This window comes from Alligator sinensis, unplaced genomic scaffold (assembly GCF_000455745.1).
Source record: "Alligator sinensis unplaced genomic scaffold, ASM45574v1 scaffold134_1, whole genome shotgun sequence".
NCBI lineage: Eukaryota > Metazoa > Chordata > Crocodylia > Alligatoridae > Alligator > Alligator sinensis.
In genome coordinates, this window is record NW_005841920.1 from 818,513 (window position 1) to 838,879 (window position 20,367).

Genomic DNA, 20,367 nt, shown 5'->3' on the forward strand with positions numbered 1-20,367 from the left:
CTGTTTTCTTGTCTTCCTTCCCTCCTGCAGTGGTAGTACTATTCCTTATCAAACTGATGGTCTCAGAGGCTTTCCTTCTGGGTTATCCTTACTACCACATTTTCTTTTCTTAGAAATCATATGGGAGAAACTCACTGCAGCCTTCTATAGAAGATACTGTTACCCTACCACTAGCTTATCGTTCTTGTGGTGCGGGTTATAAATGTGCCAGCATGAAAGAGTAGTCAAAAGCATGTTCAAGATGAATTTGGTTTATACCTGAATTGGGCAGCATCACCTCAAATGTCTGTTACGTGACTTTCTGGACCAACTTCTTCTCATGTCTCTCACTAACGGGCAAGTCTTCGTACAGATCAAAAGGCACACAACACTTCCATATAGCTAATGACAACGTTTTAGAAATACTTGACCTTTGTTACCAATGTGACTGCTTCAGCTCAGACCCATAAGTATACTTTTGTTCTTCCTGAAATAACTTGAAAGTTATGATCAAGGAGGTGTGTTATAGATTTTTTTTGGGTTGGAAGGGACCTCAAGTAGATCATAGAGTCTGAGCCCCTGCCCAGGGCAGGAAAGCGTGCTGGGGTCAGATGCCCCCAGCCAGGTGTTTGTCCAGTCTTCTCTTAAAAAAAGAGCTCCAAGATAGGGGAAAGCACCACCTCCCTTGGAAGCCCATTCCAGATCCTGGTGACCCTTACCGTGAAGTTCTTCCTGATGTCTAGCCTAAATCTGCTCTCTGTCAGTTTGTGGCCATTGTTTCTAGTTACTCCAAGGGACAACCTGGTAAACAGAGCATCTCCTACCCCTTTCTGCCCCCTACAAACAAATGTATAGACAGACACTAGATCACCTCTCAGCCTTCTCTTATGGAGGCTGAAGAGATCCAGGTTCCTCAATCTCTCCTTGCAGGATCTTAACCATATGAGTGGCCCTCCTCTGGACCCTCTCAAGGTTATCCACATCCCTCTTGCAGTGAGGCACCCAAAACTGGATGCAGTACTCCAGCTGCAGCCTTACCAATGCTGCATAGAAGGGAAGTATCACCTCCTTAGATTTGCTTGTAATGCACCTGTTAATGCATGATAGAGTACAGTTAGCAATATTGATCACATTGTTGACTCATGTTCATCTTTGGGTCAACTATGACTCCGAGATCCCTTTCCTCTGCTGTGCTGCTTAGAAGGTCATCTCCCAATCTGTGTGTTGGTGATTCCTTCTCCCTAGGTGTCTGATTGGGGTAGAAATTTTATTCCCAGAAATTATCATGCACCAAGTCCTCCATTCTGTTTCCTGAACTAGCTACCATCACAAATCTAACAAGTTTACTGAGCAGTCAGGAAGATGGGAAGAATGAGAAATAAAAGTATTTTCTCATTTCTAGCCAGAAGAATTATTATTTGGAACACCAAAGGGGACATCTGTAGACAAGAATATGGCAACCCTGTAGTATTCAATGAAAGTGTTAGAGTTCAATGTTGCCATTTTTGTCTAGGGTGACTCATAACTGTTCAGCCTAAAAAGCTGTCATGGGATGAGTTGAGTGACCTCACACACTTCCAAAATCTTTATTCTTAGTTCAGTGCGATACAGTGCTGTATTCATCATCCTGTTTAGCTTGAGATATTTGGATGGAAAAAACAAACCAAGTATGCTTGTTTGTATGTGTGTTTATTGCATTTAAATGAGTGTGTGTACATGCATTATATGCGCCTTTAATGCTCTACAGACAAAAAATTGAGCCATGAAGCATTTTCTTGCCTGGAACCATAGACTTGATCAAGAGGAGATAGGCAGTTGCCTGTGAGAGGGAAACATACAAAAATCCCAACCCTGAAAGATTCAGGTTGTTTAAGCCTACCTTGTGATTAAAATGCAGTATTGTTCAACAGCATGATGGGCTTCGTAATATTAAAGGTTATCTGGCAGTTATGAAGCACACATATATTTGTGTACCTTTACTTTTGTTTGGTCTGGAAGGCTGTTTATAGAATCAGATATCAAATTATCTCTAAACTTACTGCATGTAACTGGTTTTTCTGTTAAACTGCAGCCACTCAGGAGGCAGAGAGCTATACTATTTTCTGTTGTTGTCATTACCACACTTCCAGCCAAACTGGTAGGTGCTACTGCCATAATATCCTGAAGTGCTATATCAGTGATGAGGCAAGAAGTTGGGTCTTGATGCTATAGTCTGAGATTCTGGATTGCCACAATTTCATTAGTGAGACTGGTGTCAATGTCTGGTAAATGCTATATTATGTGGTTAGGGATAAGACTGGACTTCTACCCTCACTGACCCTTCTTTCAGCAGAACAAGGGCAAAGTCCCAACTCACTTTTGGGAGTTGAAAAATAAGGCACTTTTGATGACTGTAAAGGTATAATTCCTGTGAGCTATCTATACTCTGTAGTTCTGCAAACATTACCTTCCTTACCCTTGTATATTCCACGGACCCAGCAACTGGCTTACATCCTTGAATCATGCTGAATATGAAACCACTGACCCCTAAAACCTATGCCAAATGCAACCCTCACACCCTTTATTGTATACAATACCTGTTGTGGATGCCAGGTTATGGACTATCAAATGGGGTATAAAAGGAACACCACAGGCTCTTTGATTATATGAAACAGGATCTTTATCTTCCTTAGAACAGGAAGTAATTTTGTGGTTAGTATATTAGACACTTGATGCAATTGCTGATAGACAGCAGCATTTTCTAGCCAGTGAAACAAGTCCTTTATTGCTTTATCTTTGCAGTAATCAGCATACCCCCCTCTGTCTTATTGAGAAGTTTGCTTAATTACTTTGTGATTTCACCAGGCTAACCTTAACTCCTCTTAAATTGCAAATAGGTTTCTTCTGGCTTCAGCATTAGATGAAGTGCTTGCTTACTGCTGGTCTGTTCTGGACTATTAATCTAAGACAGCTGCTAGGCCAGGGCAAGAATTTTGCTATTCTTGAGACATGGATGTGGAAGTGCTTGCTCTTGTTAGCAAGAGAAAGTCCATGTAAACAGGCATACCAATGCCTCTGTTACGTAGACCTGTGGATGTGTTATATAGTCCTGTAGTGTAGAAGAGATTACAAGACAAACATGATTACAGAATGCTCTCTGCAAAACATGAGGTAATGTATGTTGAGATGTATTCCTTTGGGGGGTGGGGTGGAGGAGCTATGAGAAAACACCCAGATGGGGTTGGGCCTTGGAGTCAATTCAGTCCAATAATTGCACATATAGGAGATTGACTAATTCTATTCAGATGGGTACGAACTGAGCATTAGAAATTAGATGAGAAGATCAGTCATTCATGATGGACCATATTAAAATCTTATTAGGGTCTTTGAGAAAAAAAATACAGAAGTCCGAATCTAAGGTTTGTCAATTCACTGTCAAAATAATATAGCATGTTTACTACTAAGAGAGATTTCCATTTAAATGTTTACCAGCTTCTAAAAGGGACAGTATTGCACATCCCCCTAGCTTGCAAAGATACACAAAATTGCATATATAATGTTTTTATTTTACAAAAAAGGCTGGTAAAAGAGATGATGTAAATAAAAGTGTAACGCGCCACTAAATAAAACTACATATCCCCAGTAAATACTTAAATAATTAAGAACACCATCTACAGTACCATAGAACCAACAAAATAATTCAGTTTTATCAGGGTCAAAAATACAGTGATTATGAATGTGCCTTGACCAGTTACAGAGCTTGTTAAGGTAATATAACTACTGTCAGCAGTCCAACAGCGTGCACAGTGCCTTCAATTAATGCATTTCAGCATAATTACATTTCTAGTGGGGTCCACTTCCCCAAGAAAAGGCAAAGCTAAGAATTTCATTTCTACATTCTAAACTCTGGAATTACAGAGCTCAGTTTAAAAAAAAAATCACAGTGGGTAAGAGATGCATATAAAAATACTGGGTGTTCCTTTCAAATCATGGGACTACATTCATATATTTGCTTTTACAAAATGCTATTGGTTTCAGCAGACTCCAGTTCATTTTATGCTACAGACTTTGATGTTTAACTATAAGTATATTGCAGGTTTGCATGTTTTGGTAGTCAGTCTCTTCCTTCCTTTCTTTTTTTAAATAGTCCCACTTCCTTAGGTGTAATGAATCATGAATATGCATCTAAATGCATTCACGCTCTTTTCTTGAACTCTGCAGACTACACAGACTGCAAGTCACATATTCTACTACCAATAGCCACAATTCCCATCCCCCCCCATTAGCTTTGTACACCTATTCTCATATAACAGTGCATTGCACAAATGTACAAGAAAAATACTGTTTTTACACTATACAGTTCCTAGAATATATACAGAATAAAATAAGTTAATTTTCTTCTAATGAGAGTTGCTGATGGGCAGCATATATCGTTAATATACATTTAAAGTCTCTGCAGGCAGCTACTTTTTGGTTAGTTGTTATCAATATTTGTAACATAAGCACTGATCAGAGAACTGAGCAGCATTCCAATAAAGTTAACAGATATATTATTTCTTTTAGAAATACTGGGGAATCCCAGTTTAAAATATTATTAAATGTCCTAACATTTACACACTATGAGGATTAGATCTAATAAAATATTTTTTTTTCAAAAATAATCTTGCAGTGTTCTTTTAGGCATGCTCAGAGACCTTATCAAACATCCATACCTTCAAAATGCAACTGTCATATAGCCATACATTCCAACTCTCACACAATTCCTTGTTACAGACAAAAAAGAGCAAATAAAACATTGAGAACTCAATGTTTTTTTTGCAAAGTCTTTATAGGTCCTCTTTCTGCTTGTGTTTTACTGCACATTCTTCATGACTTTGCAGTGTGTCATTAGGCATTAGCTGATGATTATATTTACTACTGCTGGAAAGTCAGGAAGCCTTGCAGGTCTTCAGCTAAAATTAAACCAGTCTTGATTTTAGCCTCATCCCACCTGCTTTAAATTGTCTCAACATCTGGAGGCAATTTCTGCAACACCATTTTCAATTCTGTTTCTACAGAGAATAATGCATGCCTTTGCATTACATTTAGCCCTTTTCCTTTCATGTAGTTTGTGAGATAAAAAACCCCAACAACTGCTGCCCACACCATGACCGTGTGGGGAAACAACAGTCAATAAGATGTTAACTCCATCAGTTTTTGGAACTTAAATTTTTTGATGAAATAATTTCTTGCTGTGGTAAAATTCTGCTGTCAGGTTTTTTTCCCCTCCTCTGTGAAAGGTGCTTGATAATATTCTGAGGCATCGTCAGCTTCAGTTCTTTTCCTAAATGACCACTGTTCAGAATCCAGTGCTTGCCATACTTCCCACTGGTTTGGCTTTTGCTAGGAGCTGATAAGATTGCACCATGCGCAGAGACTCCCGGATTTCTAGATTAAGTTCCATCAGTTTTGAGTTGGCTTCTGACATGTCTTGATTAGAGCCTACTACTGCAAAGCTACCAGTCTGACCCAGAGTCTGATGACGGAAATATATATGCATCAGTGTTTGGATTGGGTTGTCTTCGGAACTTCCAAATATGTCATTTGGCCAAACAGACCTGTAAGCACATAATTAAAATATTTAGTATTCTAGTGTCTTTTTAAGAATGCCATTTAGTCAAGAAAACTAATTTTCTTTTTAAAGAAGGCTTATACATGAGTGATCAACATAAGGAAAAAAAAGAGGGGTCAAAGAGTTCTGTAAGGTGGCAGTCCCATGGTTATTAACAAGGTAATTTTCTAAAAGGTTCGTAGTTATTGTTAAAGGATACAAAGAGTTTCTTTAACAATAGGATCAGAACTACCGTTTTTAAAATGTTAAACTGCATGAAAGAGAAAGGAAACAAAAACAGATCAGTTGTCCTTTTCAATGACTACATCCAGAAGGAGCTGAAAAAAAACCTGGAGCCAAGCCAATCTTTAAATTAAAAATGTCCATTAGCAAGCTGTACAAGTGCATCCCTGAAAGCATAATCTTTTACATCATTTCATATTATACCTGAAAGCCTTGACTTGTACAACAGCTGACAGAAACTCCTTGCTTCTCAAGGTTTCAATGAGAGAATGAATGGCCGTCTCTGTGTTAGCTTGGGAAGTCTCTGGGATTTCAATTTCTTCATTACCACTGTCTGAGGCAGATTCAGCCTCCTTCAGACAGCTCTCCAGCTGAGCAAGTTCTTCTGACATGTTTATAACCTAAAACAGACAAGGGCTGAGTTTCTGTGGATTAAAAACTCTGGTCAACTAGGTTAACTGTTGGGAGAGATATGCCTTGCACTTCCTCTACCCTCAAGAGAAGTGTACAAGAGGATGCCTAGGACCAGGATGCCATCTGTGTCACCTGGCCCAAACACTTACGTATTTGCATGATTAAATAGCCCAAGTATGTACAATGAGTACTTGATCAAACCATCATCAGTTCCTCTTAAGTTTTCTGGAATGCTTTTCAGAAAAATATAACCCTAAATAGTTGGGAAGCTACACACTACCTATCTGTGGCCTTTTATTAACTGAAATAATTGGACTCTCTTGGAAGAATAACACTAAAATTATGTCATTACATGTAAACAAAACCCGAGTATGGAGAAACTAAGGTGGAAAATGCGTGCAAGCAGTGGTGATCCAACAATATGGTGTGGCTCTGCCAGCATTCTTTACTGTAGGACTGTTCCTGCCTTAGCGCTTGCATGTACTCTGCCCAGGGCCCAAACAGAAAGCAAAACCAACCTAGTAACTAGCTCCTCATGCTGTTCCTCTAAGTTAAAGGAATAACAATGCAAAAAACCTCACAGATCACTAATAAGACACTAGGCCTTTAGTATGAACACATTTTAAAGAGTGAAATGAGGACTTGGACAGCAAATAAGGGAGATATGCATGGCAGTTACCATTACTTCAAATTGCCTGCTCCTCCTGAAATGCCCAGTTATGCTTTCAGCAGCGGAAACAGTTTAACTAGAAGACAGCTGGCCATATCAACAATATCCTCATTCCAGTCTCTACAAAGCAGCAAAGTACCTGGTCAAGTGAGAGATGTGCAGCATTTTGCCCCTCATTTCTCCCATAACTCCCAATCTACTGGGTAGAAAGATAAAGGAGCAACATTTAAACTTTGTTTTTCCTCCTGCTGCCCCAGGCAAGACCAAGTTGAAACTCCCCATTACCTTAATTTTTTTTTGTTGTTGTTGTTACAGAGAAGAATTTTCAAAAGCCACAAAAAAAAATCACAGATACTAGAGTGTGTCATTAGTTACAGACTGCCCAAAAACATTCTGACTGTCCTTTAAGACATGATCAGTCATAAAGGATCATGCACCAACAGTGCACAGCTGGCACCTCAAGAATGAAAACATTTTGGAGTGCAGCACACTAAGTTAAAAGCATGTATGTATATCTGCATAATGGATTCAAAAGGGAAAGGGGAGGCTGGGATTTAACAAGAAATGCTTGCTGTTCCTGACATGCCCAGCTGTCCTTTCAGCATCAGCAGTTAAATGATCCTTCAGTCTCTCTAAATTCATCTCCTTATGAAAAACAGTGGCTATTTAAAAAAAACATGCAACTAATTTTGATTTTTTTTTAATCTCCAACTTGAGATACCTGCCTTACGTGTAGTTGTGTTGAGGGCATTACCAGTTTCTGGACATAAAAGGTGGCCTATATTGATAGTATATAGTCCTAAGGCTGAATTGTGTTTTGCTAATGGCTGATATTATTTGTAACATTCACTGCAAACTGATTATATAACCATGTACATATTTGAAAACACAGGGGGTGGCACTAAGGGGCTTCTTAACAAAACTTTCTTGATTGGCGCTGAAGTACCTCATTTACAGCTTGATTAGATTACACCAACAGTGCTGCTGAAATATTTTAAATCCTTGAGTCTTAAGATCATTTGATTCCCTGCATTCCTGGTTCAGTAAAAAGACTAAGTGGTACAAGAATCAACAAAGACATACTAAAATGACTAAAAAAATAATTACAAGTTCTAAATTAAACCTTTTGTTTCTTGGCTGCAAATCAGTTTGTTACGCACCTCTGTTTTCAAAAAGGATGTCCCACTGCTTAAAAACATTATGAAACTATGTATTTTTAAATGGATGTCATTTTAGAACATCAGGTAGCTAAACAGTGCAATTTTCTTTACCTCTGCCTCTTTTTGGATTGTGTTCACGTGATTGATAAGTTTGCAATAGGCTTGGAAGAGAAGCAGCAACTGGAAATGCAACTTGTATAACCTCCGGCATAATTCCAGCTCCTGTAAGTGTAAAGAGCAACATTATTTTAAACTGAGGGGTTCTTAACCTACTACACATGAGATACAGGCAATAAATTGTAGGCAGCTTGTTCAGCATAGAATTTGAAATATTAAAATAGTTATTTGCTTACTGCAAGGGGCAAAAACGTCTAGAAGATTTACAAGCTAAATGTATTAAGAAGCTGATGAAAGGCAGATGAAAGCTGCATTCAGGACTAGATTTGTAATTAGAAATGAAGTAGTATATATTTTGCAGGTTAAAGGTATAACTTTTAAGAACAATCACATTTCCAACAAGAAAACAAAAAGTAATTCAAATGACATTTGAAAAAAATGTTATGTTCCAGCCCAAAAAAGTTATTTTTATTTATTTTGGGTCCTGTCAGTTTAAACTCCAGCCTGATGCCAAACAAACAATTGGGCTGATGAGCCTAGAATCTTTTCCCTCTTAATACATCATATACCTTGGTGCTTAGATTGTAATTCCATGATAGAAGAGGAGGAAACTAATATAATCCTGTTAAGAATAGTGTTTCCTTTATGATAGCTAGTTATGATTTTAAGAAATAGATATTCGTATTGGAATGAAACAGCAATATTAACTTGCACATTGTTTTATTTGATTATTATGTATTTAACACACTAGTCAAAGAGGAGGCAATGTTAATATTGCTTTAGATTTAGACAAAAAAGCTAATAGGGTCATCTGCTATTAACTTGTATTACTACAGCATCCTATTATGTACAAAGAACCAACAGTTTACAGGTTAGGAGTATACAAAACTGAAGCACTTTTAGAGTAGTCTATGACAAGACACTGCTATGTCACAAATGGACAAGAGACAAATGACCAATTTGTTGACTAGCATGCTTAAATATTTAATAAAGCAAGAACCATCACTTACTGCTAGAACTTCCATTTGCTAAGCAAGAAGGTGAGCAGGTCACAAAAATACAAAGGAAGAAAAAGATCAAGAATTAGTATAGGAAGTAATTTTGATTAGGTAATAGATGTCCCAGGTAAACTGGAAGAAAACAGGCATCTACCATTCTCAAAAAGTACTCTGACAATGTGGAGAGACAACACAATTACTTTAGAGAGTACTCAATTTTCTCCTGGAGCAAAAGTTAGAGAGGACACAATGCACAGCATTTACTCTGCAGAGACTGTTGTTCTCAAGCATGAAGTTATTTCTGAGAAAGTCAGAATAAATTTACTCCAGAGAAAGTTATTGCAGTATACATTTCATGCATCCACTACCATCGTTGATTTTTGAAGTATTCATTTGTTCAGTGCAAACCAGTTCTACCCCTACCAGGAGCTATAATGGTGCCTACTTAAGGCAGTCGGATGGTGCCTACTTAAGGCATGTCTGCTCCTTACAGTAGAGCAAAATCTGAGGTAAATGACTCCAGAGTAAATAAACTGTGTACTTGCAACCTGCATAGGCAAAATATTAAGCTGAATTCAAAGTATAATTATTAGGCACTCACTCATATAGCTGACAAAAGGTAACTTTCACCCTGCTTTCCTACCGCATTAGCAAAAAAACACTTCAAGTAACAACCCCCCCTTAACCCACACTACAGAAAGGGCCTGAGGCATAGATATATACATATTTAAATAAACTTCAAAACAAAGGCAAGTTGATATAAATATCTGACAACTGCCTTTTTCTGAATTCATACTTTTCAATTTGAAATTGAGGGAGTTCTCATTAATTTAGGGGATTCCATTGATTTGGATTTTGAGTCTACTCAGGAAATCCTTGTCTTTGAATGTGTATCTAAGACCTTTAAAATACTTCAGTGCAAAATTTCTCTCAGATTTTGCATAAGATATTTTAGGAACGGTTGGTGGGGAGGGGGGAGTACAGAGAGTCAGAAAAGCCTTTTAGAAACCAAATTCCTTGGGACAACGCCTGCTTTTACTTGTTTGTACAGTGGTGGCCCTTAACATTAACATATTGGTGGCACTTAACATTAAGAAATTAGAAGCATATATGTGATGGCACAATCAGAGTATTCCACCAGACAAAAGCAGTTATACCTTATTATTAACATAATTACAGAATGTATCTATGAAGATTATTCTGTAGTTGATACAGACTATCATGTAACAGTTCAGCATATAAAAAGTAACTAGAGATACAGAGTGCATTTCCAGGAGACTAATCCCAGATCCTGAACTACCAAAGTCAATGGGAGTTTTCACACTGACTTCATTGAGCACAGGATCAAGCCCTTAGTAACCTGCAAAGAAGAGTTAATGTCATTAACTTCAGACAGTTAAGTCTCAGCACATGCCAAGCAGGATCTGTTATTACTATTATAAGGCAAAGATATAAGAAAAAGATGTCATGGATTTTTTTAAAGGATGGACAATTTTCTGAAAATTCAGATGAAATTTTACTGAAATAATGCACTGTTGGTTTCATATTTACTCTAAAAAATAAATACTTTTAATAAAGTTGCATGTTTTTCAAATCTAATGAAAAATTGCATATTACATTTGTTGAGTTTACAGACATCAATGTGATTTTTTTTAATTGCCAGTCCTGCAGCTCAGCCTGGAATCAAATAATGCAGATAATTTTTGCTGGCTCACACATTTGCACTAACAGTAAAGATCCTGTAACTAAATGTAATTACAATTCTGTTGGTGATGCATGAACCCGAACTGAATTTAGCTCATTGCCTACTACCCGTCTTGACTGCAGAGCTAAAAATTAGCAGGAAAAATCTTATTTATGTTAGTAAACTAAGCATATCTTTTAAAGAAGCACCATTTTTTAAAATTAGAAAAGCACTTTATATTCTGTACATAAAAGTTAGTTACTTTGTCTATCAGGATTCCATTCTACTTATAAGGATTTCCAAAACAGTCCCCTTATTTTCAATAATCCACAATGGCTCCTTCAAACCAGTATTAGTTTATGTAAAAAGAAAAACCTCTGTCCTGTCAGTAACCTGTGAAGTGCATTGGATTCAAGGAAGGATTGTATTCGGCTCTCCCATTTTTGTTTCTTTAGCAATAAAGAGGGAATTGTAATACTTACCTTCAGTAATTTCCAAAAAGTTTGATGAGGTTTCTGCCATAGTGCTACCTAGCCCCTCTTTCAGCCTTCCAAACACATTATTCTAGAAAGGTCATATGTATTTATATACTTCTAATTATATTAGATTTTGGGCAGCTCTTTTGCCAGACTGTTTATCTGAGTACAGAAGCAGAATACTAATCCCTTTTCTTCTAGAAACAGCTGCATAAAAGACAGATTTACTTTGGTACTCAGATGGTATCGAGTCTGCTTATCTACTCAGTGTTATTAAGCTTTTAGAACCCAAGACTTGTTGCTCACTTTAATAAAAGGGAACCCTTTATTATTAGGCCAATATTTTATAAGAATCAAAGTTTCCAAAAGATAGTCTGATAACTGAAATGAAAAGCTCTGCAAAAGCTTCTTTAATTTCGCTGCAAATATCAAAGTTTTTTGTGCTGTATATTTTTTAATTTTAATACGCGATATAATAGGACTCAGACCTGACAATCACCTACCTGAGCATCTGTGTTAGTTCCATGAATGCCATTATCAGCACCAAATGTCCTTTTGCAGTCTTCTAGCCACTACAAAATAAACATAAGCAAAATTAACCTTGAAAGACCGAGTAAACCAAAATACATGAGAAAAGTTCCAAAGAACTGTACTGCAATAAAGATCTTCCATGTCCCCAGGCAATTTTTAATGAAATAACGTAATTAATATATGTGTATAGCCTTAGTCACATCTTGTTTAATACTAGTTGAAACTCCTTTCAGATACCCGATGCCTGGTACTTCATTTCTTACCAGGACCATCCTTCCCAACAAATTCTACTTTGTTATGTTTTGTAGCAATTAGTTCCCTCCATTGAACTTTTCATACAATTTTCAATATTCCAGAGCAGGACTACTTGATATGTTCAATGTTAAGCTACAGTTACATTTGGGAAGTAAGGTGGGGAGGCAAAATGGTAGAGGAAAGAGGAAATCCTTTTGATTAAATATGATACAGTATTTTTTTCTTCTACTCTGTTCCAGAAAATTCCATTACAATATTATTTCTTAATTCCTTTAATGACTCAAGAGGTACACAAGCATCCCAACAGCATTTCTAACAAATTGCTGAACCAGAATCATAAAAGGAAAGGCTGGAATTTTTGTATTTTTTGAGAACTATTTTAGTGAGATTAGGAGAATTACATTACTTGTACATGTAGAATATAATAAAGGTGCTTTATTGATTTCAATAGATTAGTTATGCCTGTTCTATACATTATAAAGGGTTACTATAAAATATACAATACAAACATGAGGGACTTATCTACACTGTGCTCAGTACATTTGGGGTCCTATTGTAAAAGAAAGCAAACAGAAGTGAACAGAGAGTGACCAGAATAGTAATGAACTACGTTAAAGTGCGAATTATCCTCTAAAACACAGAACAGAATCTACACATCCAAGGAAGTATAATTTAGTTTAATGTGTGCTTTCTATCATAAGTCTCACTGGAAATCTTAAGTGACCTTTTCCTAACCTTTGACTGATGCAAGAAAGGTAAAATAAAAATGTGATTTCCCATCTGCTCAATTTAATAAAGTCTACTTAGTGAATTAACTTGGCCTGTGTGCTTATCAGGAAGAGAACTGGAATTCTCTAAACACTGTGGTGTCAGTTTCAATTAGTGATACATGGATACCAATGTACTTTTAAAATCTTGTTTTTCTTTGTATCTGACAGCACCCATCAATAATAATGGACCTCTGCATCATAGCAAATAACATCAGAAACTAGGAACCTGATATTAACCTCTCACACCTGCCCTTGTTTTGACATTTTTTATATTTTAAAGAGAAAAACAATTTGGGGAAAAAAAGTTTTAAGCTCTTTAAGTTTTCCATGACACACCAAGCTCTATTTTCTGTTATTTCTATTTCTTTGAGTCAGCGTTTTTCCCCCCTGATATAAATATGAATACAGTGAAAGATTTGATGTGCAGCAACAGAACAGCCACTAATTCACAATGCATTTATATATTGCCTCAGTCCTGCTGAGCCCAGGACAGACACTAATAATCAAGCCCTGCTCATTTGCTTTTGCTCCGTGTATATCCAAGCCCAACAATTAAGTAGAGAATATAGTTATGGGGGTCCTAGACAAAGAGCCGAAGGGCGGTGCTGGGGTAAGTGTTCAGGACCTGCAGACCTATCTTACTTTGCCTATTTGATAGACTGAGGTCTGTACAAACAGAAGGGAGTGAAGTTTGTTACTTGGTGGCTGTCCTAGGCTTGAGAGGAAAGCAGTATAGATATTTCTTGGCCCTTACCACAGGTTCAGTAATACAAAGGAGACAGAGTTCTACTTAGGGAATAGATGAGGGTTCTCTGACCTAGAAGCATCTTCCCCAGATATGCTGGTTTTAGGTCACCTATCCAGTTTTACATGGGTCCAAAAATGGGAATACTAGATAGCGTTTCTGCCTGCACAAGACAGTATTACAGATGCTCTGACTTGCACCAGGGGCTGATTTAGCTTCAGAATAGGTGGCATACAGACCACTTTGCCTTCCCCATTTCAATTGCACTAAGTGCAAGTTCCTTGTAAAAGATAACTCCATTATCTCCTTAACTTTATGTTGCTTTGAGAGGTTAATACAGAACACCACATTTTGAAAGTCAAGTGCAATCCACATTTTTAGGACTGATTTTGAAGACAAGTTACCAGTTAAAGTTATGCTTTTAAAAGTTAATCATGTGTGCTAAAAGTTTAGAGATTGGGGGGGGGGGGGATGACACAGAAATCCAATAAACAAACAATACACCATGCACAAGATGCAGTATTATCAGATAAATGCAATTAAAATATAGCCAACAAATTTATTTTGCCCCTTTTCTAATTTGTTTCCAATCAGAGGAGTGTTGTTTCAGTAGGTTTTTAACTGGCTTTCAGACTGATATTACTACATTGTATCATCAGGGAACAGGACTTGATGCAGGAGGTCACTTCCTGCCTTGTATCCTATGTTTATTTCATTTGTTTCATTCAGTTGTCTTGTGTTGGATGTTTCCATATCAATGGGTTTCAGCCTTTGAGGATTCCTTAGCCTACTAGAACTGTATAATATACAAAGCTCAGAAAATGAAAAATGAGCAAATACAAGACATTTTAAAATACTTTTGTAAAGTTGTAAAAGTAAAAAAAAGGTCAAACGAAGCTTTGGGAGAAAATTAGCCAGCATTTCTAAATTAATATTTAAACCAACTAGGAATGACAAAAGCTTAATCATCAAAATAATGTGTTTTTTCCTTCCTTTCTAGATGCAAGTGATTAAATCAAAATTGCCCAAGGCTCTCAGTTGTTTCAGAACAATTCCTTTGACCTAGTGAAACATTTGTCCTGCCCTAATCACGCTCAAGTACTGTAGTAAAGGACAGGCTGAAAACAGTAACAGGTCCTTGGGCAGTCTTTTGACAGAATCACTAGAGAAAACATGTTGTGTGCTCCTACTGTGCTATACAAAGGCCATAAGTTCCTATCCATCAGATTCCTTTATACAAAAACAAAATGCAGACAACCCCATGAGAATTTATTTTAATATCGGCAAAGAAAAATAGAACAAAAATAAAAGTCCAAAAGCCTACTTGAAAATGGACCATGCATTTATAGCCAGAAAAGCAATTAATTTAAAATTAATACCTTACAATAAGGAATTTTTAAAAAGATATACGAGATGCAATTTCTAGGAGAGACCAAGTCGAACAATACCATTTTGTACAGCCATAGTTTATGGTATAAATGCATCTGGATTAAAGTCTTTGTTCTACCTCATATCTCCAGTGTACCTTTGGGCAAATTATTTAGCCCCCCTGGTTGGTTGCAGATATGGGGGGAAAAATTAAAACAAAAAACGATGCTACACTTAAAAACTCAGCACACTGCTGCAGCGCATGCCCAGGAGAGGCACTGTTTTGGTTGGACCTAGCTTTCCCAACAGCTATATCAATTGGGCACTTCAGTGGGGCTTTTTTGGTGCTTTTATCTAATAGCTAATTGAAACAGCTGAAGCACCCGATTTATCTAAGCTAAAGAGCTGGGTCAAGGTAATGCACTCCAGCTTCCAGTAAAGAGTCCCCCCCAACATGGGGTTCTCCCCTCATCCCCTATGCCTAACTCCTCTGTCTGCCGAATGAGAACAACAGCACTTCCTCAAATATTTCTGTTGTTTTACATGGCATGTGAAATTATGTGTGTGACACTCAGATACCATGGTAATATAAATACAGTATGAATCCCAAAAATGAGATTTTAATTGAATTGGAATATGTAGTCACTGTCAGGTACTTACATATATGTATGTGCTCCTAATAATCTAATTCTATTTAGAATTTGTTAAGTTTTAAAAATGGAAATACAACACATTTCATTTAAGTTTTAACTTCTCTTTCTTAGACTAAAGAGTATTATAGTTTTTGTTCAGATTACTGTAACTCGCTAGTGGTCAAACAGTGGTTTAGGAGCTTAAATTGCATCTACTGAAGAAAGACTGGTAAATAAACACCTTTTCTCCTCTCCACTTATATTTTCTCTCTGATTTTTTTTCCAGTTCTTATTTATTTTAAGAAATGATTTAAGAGCAGACTATTACTTGTGCTGGGGTAGATTACTTATTCAGGAGCATGCTCATCTTGAAGTCTGCATTTCCCGCACCTCTCAGTTGTGTCAAAAGTTTGGTTTATAGCTAGAAGGGCTAGCTTGTATAACTTTTCCAATAAACCCACTTCCATTTCCTTTCTTAAGCATATGCTTGAAAAATATGAGGCCAATTTAAAACTCACCTCCATGAAAGTTTACTACTTACTATGGTTGAAAATTATTCCTAATATTGCTGTAACTGAATAAGATGATGGTGAAAAAACCTCTTTTATTTTACTTTGTGCATCTGCAATAGCATTTTGGATCTGATCCAACTCTTATTGAAAAATCAGTGTCAGACTTTGCTGACTCCAGAAAAAGCCAGCTTGGGCCTTCTGAATGTAGTCCTTTTCATTATGTCCTGTGTATGTTAACTTTTCTTGAATTGTAAAGACTTTTATTAACATTTCACAGGAGACAAGAACTCTTATTACAATTATTGACAGATTTTTAAAAATATAAACCAACGATTTACATAATTCTCCTAGAAAGTAAGGTTCAAACTGACCAAGTCTCTCCTCAAGTTTAGACTGATCAAGTCCCATTAAGGATAAATGTATTTTATTCTGGAAACTGAATGACTTGAGATTCCATCAATAAAAAATGTGTAAAAACATAAGCACTATTTCATAAAATATTTCAAAGAGGTATTAAAACCTATTACATTTTTCAAGCACTTCAAAAGCTTGATGCTTACCATTCAAACTGATGCCTTATGTGAATCTATCAGAGAAATATCAAAACAGTGACCTCACACCATTTATGTTTCCAAACAGAAGAGCAAACCAAACAAATTTAAAGCCAACAAGTCTAATTCATGCCTGAGGATATGCCAGGGTCTGCAGGTTCTCAGCAATGTTTACTTGAAACCGACTTATAAATTGTACTTCTCTTCGACAGTTTGTAAAAGGCTTCTGTAGAACCCCAGGAGCCTTTTCAAAATGCCTTCCCTCAGTGGACCTTTTAGATGATACTGAAGGCATCAAATCTAGAGGTGTAGCAGGGTAGCTCTGCACCCAGGGCAGCCATGATGCATGGGGCAGCCCTGGCTGCTGCAGAGCTGACGGCAGCAGCTATTTTTGCACACCACCCCCTCAGTTATGCTGTTACCACATTCCTTTTCCATGGTAAATTTCTCATCTAGTGCAACAATCCTTACACAGGTTTGTACAAATTATAGCTCTCTTCATATCTGCAAGGGTGAATCTAGAGCCATGTTTTCTTTCATTTCCTGAAAGAGATGTCTTTTTTTTTATTTTTTTTTATTTCCTGAAGTTTGTATATTCCAGGAGTCAGTTACGTATCACTGGTTCACAAAAGCAAATACTCAGCTTGCTGAAAGTTCAGTCTTGAATCATTGTGCCCTTTGCAAAAAGTCTAGACATTAACATATACCTTAAAGAACAGAAACTATATCATCATAATGTTTAAATGTCATCTTATTTTAATCTCAACTGACAGGCAAAAAAAACAGTACTTCCATAAAGAGAAAAAACAACCAAAAATCTAAAAAAAAAAAAAAAAATTTCTCCCTTTGACTATTCAATCAATTTAAACATTTCTGTTAAATGGCAAGAGTAAAAATAAGTGCAACCAACAGACCTACAGCAGGGGTAGGTAACCCCAAACACGGGTGCCAGAAAGTGGCGCACACAGCTGTTTCACCTGGTATGTGTTCTTTGGGGTGGATGGCAGGGAAGGGATTGAGGCTGTGCTGCCACAATGAGGATCAGGCCACTTGCAGCTCCCCCTCACTGTCCACCTACAGCATAAAGTAGCTGATAAAATAAAGGGGACTTACCTGCTCTGCTGCCTCTCTTTTGGTATTATAGGTATCCAGATGTTCTTGGAGCTCTAGAACATTGAACTTCAATGTTTCTAGTAAACCACAGGACATCAGCTGAAACAAATTTTTTTCCCATAAGTAAATAAATAAAACACTTATTAAATAATTAGACCTCTTTTGGGAAATCACATAAAGCTAGCTGTCCACACACTGGTAATACCTCTAATTATAACTTAAAAAAATATTTGCAGTTAGATCAGCTAAGGCAGAGTGCCATTCAGAACCTGCAAATTAAATGGGGCTGTGCCAAGTCAGCGCTTGGGAGAGACTTCAAATGGAGCATCTAGATCAGTGATTCTCAATCAGGGTGTTATTCTGTTCTAAGCTCTGTTGTGGTTTTTCCAGAGTTATTTGCAACAGAACAATAGTTCTACTATTTTTCAGTAGTCAAGAAACAAGTGAAAACTGAGAGCTACCGTATTCCACGGAGTGGCTTGAGTCTAGGAAGGTTGAGAATCACTGATCTAGGTGCTACAGGAAATGGTGTTTCTGAGTCAAGCTTTGGGACTCCTCCCTTTAAAAGTTAGGTCATGTATGTGCAAAACAGCCTATAGCGAGGGGCAGGCAAAACACTGCCCATGGGCTGGATCTGGCCCACCAGGCCATTCTATCTTGTCTGCAGGGCCCCTAAAAAAATTAGAAAATTAATATGCATTTGCCCCTGGCTGCCTGTCAAAGATGACAGGAGCCCAGAGCAGGGCCCAGAGCAGGATAGCAGGAGTGTGGAACCGGGCTGCCAGGGGCTCTATGGAGCTGGGCTGCACTGCTCAAGCAGGGAGAGGAGGGAGCCAGCTCAGCTCCATAGAGCTCCTGGCAGCCCCGTCCCATGATCCTGCAGCCCCACTCTGGGCCCCACTCGCACTAGCCCCAGTGCACTGGTGCAGGCTCCATGCTCCTGCCCGGCAGCCGCTGTGCTCTGCATACCCGCTCGCTGCCTCTTCCCCCTGCCTGCCGCTGCCCTTTCCTTGGTCCCCACCCCGCGCCACTCCGGCACCACGTGGTTCCCAGCTGCAGTGCTGAGACTGCAACAGCAGCTGGGATGCAGTGCTTGAGCAGCCAGGAGGAGAGGGGATGGCATGGGTGACTGGTGCCTCCTGAGTCAGGGGGGCACTTGCCCCCACAGCAGACAGTTAGCGACCCAGGGCAGGGGTGTCCCGCTGTACCCAATCCCACCAACCCACAATTGGCAGCAGCATGCCGCTGGCACTTCCAGGTCAGCAGGATCGGCTGCACGGGAATCGCTTCTCCTGGCGCACTCTTTGGCCGGCGCTCTCAGGGGGGACACCAGTGCTCTTGCCTGCCCCCTCCATTGCCTGGGAACACTGCAGTAATGGGGTGCACCAGCGCTCTCAGGGGGTGCATGTGCACCCGCATGCACCCTCGATGTATTGCCAGTGGGGGATGAGGAAGTGGCAGGAGAAGGGCAGCAGTGGCAGACAGAGGCAAGTGGCAGCGAGCAGGAACATGGGGCCTGCACCAGTGACCCAAGGTCAAGAGTAGCAGGATCACAGAGCCCAGTCTTGCAGGAGCACTGGCAGGGTCTCTGCCTGCTGTGAGGGGGGAAGGAGGGGGGGGGGCAGGCTGTGGGCACACTCTCTCCCTCCACCCAAGCTACATCCCTCCCCAGCCATACTCCCCCACACATTCACAGCCCCCTACAAAGCCCACACACACCCCCTCCCCCCACATACCCACAAACCTATACCCAGTCTCCCACCCATACCACCCCCCCACAATATACAAGAGTAAAACTTTTTTTTAAGGTATTATACTATCACCTCTATGTACACAACACAAATGCATGTAAATCAGGACAAAAATATTTTTTGAAATGAAATTAATGTTGTAGTACATGTTTGATTGTTAGAATATAATTTGGTATTTTTCTGGTTCAGAGAAGCAAAACCCCTTGATGAAAGGAGTACTTCCAGGGGCAAAGGGAGGGACTTCTGGTGGCAAAGGTCAGGTGTTAGAGGGTGGGATTTCCGGTCCCAAGGTGGCGACCAGGGGGTGGGGCACCTGCCAAGGGGCAGGGCTACCCATATGGCCTTCGACAGCTTGCCAAAACTCAGTAAGCAGCCCTCCACCAGAAATAATTGCCCACCTGTGGCCTATAGTAAAGGGCAGTGCGTTTACAGGGTACATACAGCTGCAGCCAACAGCTGCCCAGAACTACAGATGTAATTCAAGGGTTTGCTGTGGCCTTTATTTTAAAGGATGCTGGTTCTCTAATCACATTTAATGGACCACTGATGTACTTCAGCTGTGCTGAGTGGCAGCCATAGAAGTAAAAGCTGCAGGCATCAACTGAGTGGCTCCTCTTTATTTGGCAACCCACTGCAAATTAAATGTCTTCAAATGATCCCAATAAAAAAAAATCTGCGTTCTACTGTCCTGCTCTTAAACATGTAAGAAAAAGCAGCAAACAGAAAAAGAACTGAGAGCCTTTGAGTTGTGCTTTCCACATATATTTCACACTTGGGGTGCATGTTCTTGAAATGAGAATTTTTGGGGGCTATACATGTGTCATAAGTA

The 20,367-nt window shown here is 38.8% G+C and overlaps 1 protein-coding gene across 15 annotated transcripts in view; it reads right to left on the minus strand.

Annotated features, from left to right (window-relative positions):
- Window positions 1-1,657: 1,657 nt before the first annotated feature.
- Window positions 1,658-20,367, minus strand: part of FRYL (FRY like transcription coactivator) — a 307,800-nt gene continuing 289,090 nt past the window's right edge. For 9 of the 15 annotated variants that reach the window (XM_025198387.1, XM_025198393.1, XM_025198394.1 and 6 more), the window contains 7 exons: window positions 17,788-17,886; window positions 11,814-11,882; window positions 9,163-9,180; window positions 8,147-8,257; window positions 7,015-7,071; window positions 5,996-6,192; window positions 1,658-5,555 (listed from right to left, as the gene is read on the minus strand). In XM_025198387.1, the coding sequence (XP_025054172.1) occupies window positions 5,297-5,555; window positions 5,996-6,192; window positions 7,015-7,071; window positions 8,147-8,257; window positions 9,163-9,180; window positions 11,814-11,882; window positions 17,788-17,886 (810 nt within the window). In that variant the 3' untranslated portion in view covers window positions 1,658-5,296. The remainder of the gene's footprint in view (window positions 5,556-5,995; window positions 6,193-7,014; window positions 7,072-8,146; window positions 8,258-9,162; window positions 9,181-11,813; window positions 11,883-17,787; window positions 17,887-20,367) is intronic. The other 6 variants (XM_025198396.1, XM_025198390.1, XM_025198388.1 and 3 more) reach the window with 3 other exon arrangements.